The 13,057-nt window shown below is 33.5% G+C and overlaps 1 protein-coding gene across 1 annotated transcript; it reads left to right on the top strand.

Annotated features, from left to right (window-relative positions):
• Positions 1-9,141: 9,141 nt before the first annotated feature.
• Positions 9,142-12,739, top strand: LOC110647799 (uncharacterized). Its single transcript, XM_058147331.1, has 3 exons — positions 9,142-9,285; positions 9,989-10,006; positions 11,707-12,739. Exon 3 carries the CDS (start codon positions 11,718-11,720, stop codon positions 12,468-12,470), a length of 753 nt encoding a protein of 250 aa, XP_058003314.1. The 5' UTR covers positions 9,142-9,285; positions 9,989-10,006; positions 11,707-11,717; the 3' UTR covers positions 12,471-12,739.
• Positions 12,740-13,057: the final 318 nt, after the last annotated feature.

Below are 13,057 nucleotides of genomic sequence, written 5' to 3'. Positions count from 1 at the left end.
TTAGAAATTTTGATTCCTCTAAATCCTAAAGGAATACATAGGAAAAATTAAGTTCATACACTTTTTTTTTAATTTCTTAAAAAAAAATTAATTTCATTTCTAATTTTTTAATAAATTCAAATCTTTACTTATTAAATTTTTCTTAAAGATAAAATATTTTCATTTTTTTCTTATTTTATTTTAATTGAAAGATTTCTAAGAAAAATTAAAATATTTTTACAAATATAACTTAAATTCTAAATCAATAAAATTTTTCTCTAATTTTTTTTGTCTTAGTCACCCTTAAACCGCTCCTAAACTGTCCTCTAAATCGTTTTGAACCGTCCTTTTTCGAACCGTCCTTCGAATTATTTTAAATCGAAACTTGGATCGGAACCAGCAGTTTACGAATCATCTTTCAAACCGTCCCCTAGAGGTTTGGTTCAGGTTCATAATTTCATTAAACCTAAACCGGCGGTTTAGAAGCAGTAACTAGCGATTCCTGAACTGTAGCCACCCCTAAGCGGAGCATTCTCCACCAGGATACAGGGCGGGGTGGATTTGCCCGTAGGAAATTTTCTTTTTATTTTTTTATTTTAATTTATTAGTGTATAATATAAATTTATTTATTAAAAAATAAAATATAATTAGAAATGCAAGTTTTACATATTATTTTAATAATATATTTATATATTTTGTTAAAAATTATAATATTTAAATATATAAAAATTAATTATTTTTAATAATAAATAATAATATATTACTATGCGGAGCTGGTTACGGGGTTTCGAGGCGAGAAAAAGGTCTACCCATCCCTGCCCCACACAAATTAGGATCGAGGCGAGGTCAAGAAAAATAGATCAGGTTCGGAGTGAGGCGGGGCAGGGCAGGGCGAGGCTGGTTCAGGAACTTTTGCCATTCCTAGCCATTTTTATTGGTTATCTATAAAATAAAGTCATTTCCTTCAATAATTCAACACTTCAACTTACGTAGATAATAGACTCAAACGCTCCCTAAAACTAAGAAAGCATATCTTTATATCTCCTTCCTCTCTTATAGTCTTACTTAGAGGCCTTCTTCACCTCCCTAAACTCAATCAATTTTCTTTAATCCCTCCTCAAACCCACTTGAAACAACTCAGTCCCTGGTGAGGAAGTCCTCGCCCTGAACTCCTATCGAGCGGGGACGAGAGAGCGATCCTTGCCCCTTTGCCATTCCTACTCTCCTTAACTCGCCAACCTGTCTTCCTCATGGAATGAGAGACCCTCTAAGAGTCAAAGTAGATCCTTATCCAGTCATCCTTGAATCGCCTCCCCCTCTTATCAAGGAATTTTTATCTGGTGCAATCATTGTACATACAATGGTTTAATTATAATCATTGATTATGATAGAACCCACATGAGACCTATCAAAATCAATGGTTACAATGAAATCATTGTACATACATTGATTTCATTGTATAATTTTTTCTTATCAAGAGGCCTTCCTCTCCTCCAACTTTTCTTATTCTTCTTCTTCACCTTCATTGCCTCCTTAACTTAATATTGAGAGACAAAGACTCACCCACTGAGGATTTTGGAGTCGGCACATCTTTATGGAGTGTTGGAGTGTGGAATTTACATCATCCCAATAGCTTATAATTCATCCATATTTGGTTTTTAAAAAGCCTCTCTATTAAACCACATCACATATTCTTCTCTATTTCTCCATCTCCAAACAACTGGTTTTCCTTTTATGTTGACACATTAACTACAAACATTCACGTAAACATTATGGTCAGTTTTGGGAAAGACATTACACTAGTTGATTCCAATTTGTTAAACCATGTGTAGGTTGCTCCTATCAATGTGGTGGGGAATAATTACACAAAAGAACATTTAATTGTATTTGCAACTCCATGAATGTTCTATAATTGATTACAAGATGCTTAGAATTTATAGCTCCATCATAGGGAGTCATGTTGGATATTACAAACTTTGAAGGAATGGTCTACTCCTGAATTGAAAGGTGAATTTCAAGCATATATCCCCCCGAACCTCTGTCCTTTGGAACCTTGCACAAAATTGTTCCATCATCTTATGGAATTTGGCATCTACATCATTTGCCCTGTATAGGTTTATGTGGTTTTCTTAGATCTTTTTCTTCTTTCTTAGCAAGCAAGTGAATCTAAACTGACTCTTCTTCATCCTCCATCTCTTCTCCACCTTTTACCACATGGGTTACCTCTCTACTCCTTTTTTGCTCCCGAGTATCTTGCATTGTATAATTTTGCTTTTTGGCCTTGTAAGTGGTTCTCTCTCCTACATTATAGGTTCCTTTTCTTTTATTTTGTTCTCAATGTTCACTTCTCTCTAGGTTGGTTTTGGTTTGGGGAACTGGGATGGTATTTTTTATATGAGGTGGGGCTAGGACAAGTAGGCCTCTTAACTATAAGGCATAATTCATCCATGTCATAACGTGCATCAACCGGAGTGATATGTTCTAGAGTGATGTGCCTTGTGAAGGAGAGAATGAAAATGATGAGTTATGAAAAATAAGATATTCAGTTGAAATGAATCAAGAAACAAGAAATAACTTTGAACCATAAAAAATAAGTCAAGATAAAGCAATATAATACTAAAATCAAACTTCAACAGAATTCAGTTAAAAAGAAAGGATTTCTTTTTGATATTTTATGAATTAAAATGCAATAGTAATAAAGGGCAAAAATAAGGGAATAACTATAGAATGTAAACTTTGATAAGAGTAATAAAGAATACAATCCCAATGAAGACGCTATACAAAGAACTCTTATGATAAGTTAGAACTTTACCACAAACAAATAATATTTATAAGAGAGAAGGAAGCAACACTTGTTATTGTGATAAAAACTCAGAATGCTTTGAGCTTACAAGAGTCAGCCTTTATATAGGCTGATTACAAGCATTATAAAGGAAAGATAGTAACGTTATTAAATATGAAGTTTGAACAGTCTTCTAAACAAGGAATAATGTTGAATCCTTAAAAAAAGCACTTTGGAAATCTGCCCACAAGTTGATGCATGAATTTAAGGAGATTTGAAAGCTTTTCAGCCTTATTTCCTTTCTTATTTGCAAGATATTACAATCTTCTTCTGATTTCTTTGACTTAGTCAATTCCAATGTGTCACACCTTACTACTCCGTAAGGTATAACATGATCCCGTAGTACACCTAATGAATTACCGTACTTTATTTACCGGTAACCCATTAAATATACTACAAGGGATTTTAAAACAATTTTCTTACTTTTTGAAGGTGGCGAGCACTTTTAACAGGTATTAAAAACTTTTAATTGGAGTTTAAACGTTTGGTAAAATTTTTGACCATTTTTATTTTTCCGCAAATTTTGTAGAAATTTCGGCAGAGTGCCATCTGTAATTGAGAAAAACAAAAAAAATTAACCTGTAAAAAGTACTTCCAAATTGAATTTCAATCACACCCCAACCTCCAAATATCTCAAACCAACATCAATAGCAACAATTCAATTCAAAATCCACAATTTCAAATAAAAAATTGTCATATCAAAACATTTCATAAATTCATGCACATTGCATTCAAAATAAATAATTTGCATTCTCAATTTAATTTACAGACATAAAAATCTAAAAGATAATATTATTATAATTTACTGTTTAACTGCTCAATTTTATATTAATACATATAACACTAAACTATTTACATCAAAATAAACTACAAGGGTATCAACAAATACCCGTACAAAAATCTCCAAACTGTGCTCATCTATTACTGTAGCAGCTCATTCTGTTGCTATGTCATTTTCCCTATCTGCGATAGTAAAATTAAGCTATCGCTTAGTAAATTTTACTCAGTGGTGCACAATAAAATTTAAAAAGCTGAACATAAACCATTCATTGCCAAATCATAATTTGAACATTACACAATCACATTTCATAATTTTCAAATCACATTTATAACATATCACAATTTAAATATTTCACAATTTTCAAAGCTCAATATAACACAAATTTGATCAAACAATTTAATAAACACAGTGTTGTCTATCAATAATACCACTTAGGTCATGACACAAAATTTCTGAACATGCCGTGTTGTACATCACAACAAGACAAACTCACCCCACTAATGGAAATCAATGAGGGAGGTGGGTGGCTAGCTAATGAGTACTCATCCAAACTCACCTCAGACTAGCAAGCCAGAGAGGGAGAAAAATGATCAAATATCAAACTCAACCCCACAAGTGGAGGAGAAACATAATAAGGGACTGTCATGCAAAGTGTGAATAAAAAACAATTTCAAAATCATAATATTCAACATTTCATATAAAACATTAATTAATTTTCATTTCAATTTTCCATTTACAAAATAGGCAACACAACTTTTCTCAAAGAATTCATAAGCACCATTTAAATACAAACATGTAAATAAATGTTCCAATATCAAACAAGAAGTGAAAAACATTTATTGTGCACAAACCTCGTAATTAGTCTTTCCTTATTTCACTCCTGTCGATTCCTTTCCTTGGAAGGCCCTTTTACCACTGAAGTACACAATTAAGATGTTTCAATATTTATTCAAATTATGTTTAATCATAATTTTAGCAATTGAAATTTGCATTTAAACTTTACTTATATAATCCCATAAATTGAGTTCTCTATGTTCTTGATTATAGTGGTTACTATTCATTTGACCATTGAGTCAAAATATTGACTTTTCCATACTAAATAGGTATACCAATTCTCGTTACCCCCACATACCACATTTTGAGTGCCTAATTTGTTAGTCTTGTTTGCCATTTTAATTTCTAAGTCTCCTAAGAGAAAATTCAATTTTTCAGTTTTGGTGCTCTGTTTTGCACTGTTCTATTAGTCTAGTTACTATGGAAATTTGGCTAAATATCATTTATCAAAGTTGTTCCTTATTGTCTTATCTTTAATTTCCTTTTTGAATTACTCCATTTGGAGTTTTGTTTCCCAAGATATGGTCCTTTGAATAGGGTTGGCCGGATTGATGTTATCCAAAATTTCTGGGCACTTTATTAATTATGGCAGTTTTGGACAACTAATTTTAGGTAGCAAAATGACTTGGTTATTGACAGAATTTAGGTTGGTGTTCTTCATGAAAGTTGTAGTGCTATGTCATACATTTCCAATGCCACAAAAATCAGGTCATTTGGACCTGTCTAGCTTAAGTTATGGCTAAATGAACAAACACTGTTCATTTAGTCATTTTTGTACAGTGGCAGTGCACATTACCCAGATTTGACCTAATTGTTCACTATCTAAATGTCATTTTCTAGGCATGGTTTCTAAATGAAAATTGTGTCTTTATGTGTTTAATTTCATTCCCAATTGGCTTCATATCAATTGGGTTGATAAAATTTCAATTTTAATCCCTGAAAGGGACCTAGGTCAGTTTGTCCAGAATTGGACCCCTACCTATCCGAATTTGGTTTTACTTCCACTCATTCCAACATATCACAATTGGTCCCAATTGACCATTTCTAATCTCAATTAAGGTCATTTGCATCAATTGACCATTTCCTATAATTTTTCTCCCAATTTAAGAGGCTCAAGAACCCTAATTTTGTAACTCCTTTAATTAGTGCAATTAAAGTGTCTAAACATGATTTACATACTTAATTAAGCTTAATTGCATCTTTAATTGCACCCAAATAAGTCAAACACTACTCCCTTTAATGTTGACCGAAGTCCCCCAATTAGTCCACACAAATTTATTTTGTTTTCATTTTCCATAATTTCTAAGTTATTTAAACTATAAACACATGAATTTAACTAAAAATTACAAGTTTAATTCACTAACCTCACTTTGAAGTTTCAATTCTTCAATTCACCCCCTTTCTTCCTTTCTTTTCTTCTTCAAGCTTCTTTTCAACACTCAAACATAAGATTTAACTAAAGAAATTAGGGTAATTATGGTGGAATTTAGGGTTTAGAAAGCTTGCAAATAAGCTTTCATGGTGGAAAATTAGAGAGAGGGACATGAGAGAGAGTGGTGGCGGTAAGGAATGAAGATGAAGACCCCAAATTAATTTCTTTTATTTGTTATTTTGTATATTTATCTCTAATATTGACTTGGTCAAATTAGTAAATAGAAAGGGAAATTAATTATGAGGTCATATAGGTAATGTCACCGTGATGTAATAACCCTTTTTCTTTTCTTTTTCTTTTTCTTTTCCTTTAATTTTTTCATTATTCTTTAATTTAATTATATATTCCGAAATTTTCAATTCTCCGATTTTATTGGACAGTTAGGTCAGGAGTCACCTCTAGGGGTAAATTGACCAATTTGCCCCTCGCCAGTCTGATCCAGTTTACAAATAATTCGATATTTCTTCCGGAATCCTGACTTAATTATTTGACCTACTTATCAACTCTTTTCTGTGATTTTCTCTTTTTCACTAGATTCGCAATAGTCCTTAGGACCGCGGTGTCACAATTTTCCGTTCAAAATTTGAGTTGGGACTGACCTCGCAGTCACTTTCTGGTAAAGTCACCCATCGCTGTGACCATCGGCTCATTTAACTTTTTATACTTTGTTTTTCTTGTTTATACTTAACTAACTGGTAATTACTATTAATTTTCATTCAAGGCTTTTCTAGGTGTTTTAAACATAATTCTAATCCTCTTAATTGTCCGAACCGACACCGGTCTCCGGAACAGTGTAATTTACCAGGTTATGCAAATAGATGTGTTACACAATGGGGCCTTTTTACACACAAATGGGCTTGTTTCTTCATACTCAGTCCATTATCTTTATTTTAATTTAAGCCCAAATATTTTAACATAAGCCCAACACACACACCCCATGGACTTGTCAAGTGCAGCCCAACTTCTTTAATTCTAAATAAAAGCAAGTAAAGTAATAAGCTTACTCTTGGACCTGGTCAACGAGCCCTCGTATGTTATGTCACTATGTGGCACGACATAGAGTTCTATGTTAGTTAATGTGTTTGGAATGGATAAAAGGAACCACTAGTTCCAAACATTGTCCTCAAAGATAATAGGGTAATTAGGATAACTAGGAAGGTAGTCGGAAAATTATGTAAAGCTAGTTAAGCTTGGCTTTCTTGTGGTAAAGGTGGGATGTTGTTAGGGTTAGTTGGGGAGTTATCTAGCTTCCTGTTGTCTCTGTATGTCTCAATAGGTGCATTCATGATTGATTGGCTTTTTTATGGAAACTCTAATAAAACAGGGTATCTTCACCTTAATTTCCCACAAACGGTGCTAATTGATAGAAGGCAACGCTAGTGAAGCCTCAAATGACCTCCATGTGGAATGGACGGTCACTAAATGAGCTTGTGCAATCACATGAACAACTTTATAGTGATTAAACATCCTCTACAAGACAAAAGTTGTGAAGGTTGGATCTTCCTAATCTGGTACTTTAATGCTTAAGTTAGCCAATTGAAAATAAAGAGTTTTTAGAAAGAAGAAATATTAGGAATCTGAAAGTAGTAGTTAAAGGCTCAAAGACAATATGCACCTAGTACTGATGGGCATCATATACCCTCGTTCATCCAATGAGAACTTCCCATTTGGCTTTGGGATGTACAAATAAGGTCAAAATCATCAAGGACAGATACCTTATTGATTGTTATTCCTGTGTTGTAACGTTGCAGTATCAATGTCGTTATCTTGAGATTAATGTGCCTGCCTGGTTACTGTAGCTGTGTCACTATTTATTATTACTGTAGCTACATCACACTCAGTAGACACTATAGCTGTCGTGGCTTGTTCTTATATTGTAGGTAGGGGTGAGCAATCGGTTCAAACCGAACCGAACCGAACCGAATTAAATTATCAAAACAGAACCGCCAATTTTAGAAACCGAACCGAACCGAAATTAGTGAAAAATCGAATTAAACCGAACTGCTTTAATTCGGTTCGGTTCGGTTTAAACCGATCGGTTTGATTTTTGATTGATTTTTTAATTTAGACTTGATTTTCAAGTTATTTGGTCTAATTTTAACTTTGGTTTGAACCTAATAACCATTAATCAATAAAATTAAATAATTAATATATATATAATTAAATATAATTCATAAATTTTCCATAAAAATAAATTAATTCAAAAATCGATTCGGTTCGATTTAATTCGATTTGACTATATAAATCACTATTCGGTTCGGTTCGGTTTAACCGATTTTTTTCTCTTCAAAACCGAACCGAATCGAAATAACCGAAATTTTTATAAATTAAAACCGAACCGAACCGATTAACTTTTAAAACCGAATCGATTGAATTGAATTGAATCGATTCGGTTCGATTTTTCAGTTTGAACCGTATTGTGCTCAGCCCTAATTGTAGGAGGGTTTAGGTTGTCTATTCTTTATTGTATCATTGAGTTTCAGAGTTTTGGAGGTCATGGAAATAACTAATCTCTTAATATTACTCATTGGGCTCATATGGGCAGGCAAACTCTATATTTACTTGTCACAATCACTTTTGGGCCTGTGCAGATCTGTTTGAGGCCCATGAAAACCTTTATGGTTGCTTACAACCTGTATCCCCTTTAATCTTATTGATTATTCTTAGCAAATCGTGAGACAGACATGTGTCATGATTTTAAGAAATTTGAATTCTTTCATTATATCAATATATTTAAGAGATAAATTCTGCAAAATTTTCACTTAATTAATTTAATTTATGATTTTATTAAAATATTAAATTTAATTGAATAAATATTTTTAATAAATAAATATTCTTAATATTTTTACTACAATTGCATATAAGTAAAATTCTCTCTCAGTTTACCAACCTAAAATTTTATGAGGGAACACTAACCTAAAATTTTTTGATTCATCAAATATTGACTCAAGATAAACAATTATATACTCTAATTGACCATTATTTTAATTTAAATTTTATCTTATTTTAAAAAATAATATTTAAATAATTTATTTCTTAAATACATTCATAATCCTTTATCAATAAAATATTTTATTAATATTAACTCATAAGCAATGCATGATCCTATAACAATAAATAGTTAATTGGAAAATTTATTTAATTAATAAGATTTATTTTTTAAAAAATATCAATAAAATTTAATTTAATGTATTGAAATGGTTTTCAAAGAATTACAGAGAGAGAATTTAAAAAATAAAAAAAATAAAAATAAAATAAAAAAAGTAGTAGCTAAACTGCTAAAGTGGATAAGGACTAAGGTGCGCATCACGCATTACCTGGACCTGGTAGTAATTCTGTCAACTCTTTTAACTTCTCTCCCTCCTCCTTCACCTACTGGCTCCATTTCCCCTGCTTGGATTCGGACCTCCATAATTGGTAATTTCTTTGCATTGGTTGTTTAGCTTCTCTGAAATTCAATTACAGTATTAATTACTTACTTGCGATTGATGGGTTTTATTTTTCTTATTTTAATTCTTATTCTCCTGATTGTATTATGAGACTTTCACACAAGAATCCCTAGCTTAAGTGTTTGCTTATCGCGATAACTCTTCTTTTATGGCCTGGCCTGGATGTAATATTGTTTCCACTTAATTGGTATATTACATGATGAAGTGAGGAAATTTAATAAGATTAGCATCTTTTACTCGTATAATTCTGGCAAACACCTAATTCGGGTAGGTATAATTGGTGATCTTTGTGATTTGGGTCAGCTTTTTCTGCACAGCTACATGGGTTTCCCACAGGTGATCTCTTTGTTTGTATAGACTCCGGTTATCTAAAGCAATCAGTTACTTGAATTTATGCAATCATATTCTTAAGCAGAGGAAGGTCACTCAATGAAATGGTGGGAGAGTAGATATGATAAGTAAATGAAACCTTTTCTTTTTAACCCTTCTTTTTCCGTTTGAATCTTTGAAAATGTTGTTCTCTTGTCTGGTTTTATAGAGAATTTCCACTACTACCATCATTTGCATGACATGTCATACTATTAGCAGAGTTGCTGACTTTCATCTCAGTTCACTGATGAGGTTTATCAATCTGGGTTGCTTTTTAATCCTTCAATCGTGATTTTTTGCAGGCACTTCAAGTATAAAGAGTGAGTAAATAATTTGGCTGTATTTACCTGCATCTTAAATACAATCCAAACATTGTGTGTGTGTGTGTGTGTGTGTGTGTGTGTGTGTGTGTGTGTGTGTGTGTGTGTGTGTGTGTGTTTTATATATATATATATATATATATATAATTTATTCCACTATTTAAATACATTGTTGAAGTAGACTCTGTTTCATGGATTACCCCATATGATTATTGCATGGAAATTTAAATGATTGAATAGCATGTTTGGGTGGGTTGGGGTGGGGATTATTCCTTTATAAATAACCTCCCACCAATAGAGCTGGCTTTTGACAATCATAAATCTTGCAAGCATTTTAGCCAGCCAATACCACTGATCAAATGTGACAATTTCAGTGAATGAGGCATGCTTCTCATTGCTTTGAAATTGTAAGAACGCTTGTTCCACATATGCATGATTTGGAACATACAATGTATATTTTGTTTGACGCAGAATATATGTTGCAGCTGTATGACAGCAGTGATTGTTGCTTTTGTGGTTGTAAAAGTGTTAAAAACCCCAGACAGGCTGCTTTTTGGCTGAAGTAGCCCCTATCTCTTTCATATGCTATTGAGGGTGTCCTGCTGCACAGGACTTCTTGTATTGTGGATTCTGTTGGGGGTGGGGTTAGATATATGCAACCTTCTTTTTTGGGAGAAAATTGATCTTTGCACAAGGCTTGCCTTTCTTTCTTTTTATCACATGCTGAAGTAACATGAATCCCAAATGTTATGATTACTTTATTCTCGGTGATCTTGTTGAAGCTTTGTAAACTAAAATAATATTTTATGGATATAGGTGAGTTATAAAGTTCACGTAGAAGTAGTTTGAAAGTTATTGAAGAATGGGAGTGTTGGTGGACATGAGAGGACTTGCCAACATCTACCCTTTTTATGATCTTCAAGATCACTAGTTGATATAGATTTTCAAATTCTTCGAGTATACTTTTGGTAATCTGCAGATGTTCTTAATTACATCTTTTGGTCTCATTAGATTCCATATGCTGTAGTGATATCCATTTTATGATTGTAAGCAACATCCACTTTTGGTTCCAGCTATAAAATTTATCTACTACAGCTAAAAAGTTCTGTGTAATAGCCTACTATCAATTTCTTACTCTCTTTGAGTAGCTAAATCTTTAACTAACATAGTCATTTTATGATCTATAAAACTAAATCTAATTACATTTTATGTTGCTGTCGTGAGACTGTTTACTTGATTGGGAGCTCATACATTGCCATAAACTGGCAGGATATTTATTGTAAGGTGTGATCTTAGCATCTTTAGGTGTTCCAACTCCCAAGGCTAGAAGAAGCTACTGGAAGTCCTGTTGATTTCCCAAGTTCCAGACAAAGTTTTCCTGTTTACATGATAGAATATTTTATATTTGCCTTAGTGTGGTCCATTATATGTGGCGAGAAATTTTATGTAAAACTTAGGCTTGGCAAATTTACCTGTCAAAAGCAGTAGTTATATATAGCAAACATTGTTGTCCTTGCAGCAGGTTACTAGACATGTGAATGATAGTGTTTATTATTACAAACAATAGCAATTTATTTGATTTTATTATGTTTTGGAAGGAATGTTATAATTCTTCATCTATGAGTTAGCAAATATTTTTAGTTTCCAGTATTTTGTGCTTTTTATTTCTGCCGTCTAATATAATACTTTGCACTTTGCAGGTCCACACCTAATGGGAAAACCAAAACAAAGACCACTGACGAGTCAGGATGGCTCTCTGAGTGATTTGGATTTGGACGGAGAAGATAGTTGGGTTATAGTTAAAAAGCAGAGAATCACTATTTTGATACCTGCCCTGCCTAATGCCAGAAAATCCACAATGCCGAAGCCAGGATCAAGTAAGCTGGAAACCATGCCCTTAAAAGCTGTAAATAATACATCAACAGTGCCAGTTGAGACATCTAACAGGATGCCTTCAGTTGATGAACGAGAGAAGGTGACATCAATGGCTCCTAGTAGAGGTACTATGATGTCTAAAAGAATTCCTACACAGCACATATTGGCAGTACACAAGCGACCAAGACTAAATGTAGAAATAGAACCTGAAAAGCTCGATAGAGCCCAAACTTTTAAACCTCATAATATGCTTGGGGTATCAAACAATTCAAGAACAATCAAGCAGCCAAGACTATTGCATGGGCAAGGGCATTTCCTTGATGGGAGCAAGCTGCTAAATCAGAGGCTAAGGGCATCACTGCTTGAGAAGAAGCTTCAAAAGGCAGGTGGATTGAGCAGGTGGCTAGCATCAATTGGACTGGGGCAATTTGTGAATATTTTTCAGGGTAGGAGTGTCAGCAAGTTTCAGTTGGTTACTTTAACCATGAAGAAGCTGAAGGATATGGGTGCAGATGCTGTAGGCCCCCGAAGAAAACTGATGCATGCTATAGACTGCATTTGCCAGCCTTACTGTTTTGAAGCCTGCTAAATGTTCACTGAATCTTGCACCATCTAGCGAGATAGGTGAAAGGCGTGACCGCTGCTCTTTGCATATGCATTCTTGTTGTAGATTCTTCTAGTTGCAACAGGCAAGTCTTCACCAGTCGTATCATGGTAATTGATATACAGGAGTGAAAAATCAAATTTGAGGCCTTGTTTATCATATTTGTAGTCTGGACAATTGATTGAGGATCAAACATCTAGTTTTTTCCCGAAATCTTTTAAACAGGTTTGTGCAATGTGAAATGGGATGAATTACTCGGGGGTCCCTAGTTCTGCCATTGTTTGCTAATTTATCCTTGGATTTTGACAGTTATAGTAGTTAGTCCCTAACTTTGTATTTTGCCAATCCCTCTGTCCATTAGTCCCTAACTTTGTATTTTGCCAATCCCTCTGTCCATTTTTAAAGCTTTTTGTGTAATTGCAAAGACTAAAATACCTTCGTTTCCATTAAACGCAGCCCTCTCCCTCCTCCCCTCCTTCCTAACATTAAAACGCCTTGTACGAGCAACTGAAGCGACTAGTCATGGAAAGTTTTTGGCCTTACATTGCTTCCTTGCTCTGATGAAAATTTGA

This window comes from Hevea brasiliensis, chromosome 5 (genome assembly GCF_030052815.1).
Source record: "Hevea brasiliensis isolate MT/VB/25A 57/8 chromosome 5, ASM3005281v1, whole genome shotgun sequence".
NCBI lineage: Eukaryota > Viridiplantae > Streptophyta > Magnoliopsida > Malpighiales > Euphorbiaceae > Hevea > Hevea brasiliensis.
The sequence above is the reverse complement of the archived record's forward strand: the minus strand, read 5'-3'. Positions and strand labels throughout refer to the sequence as shown.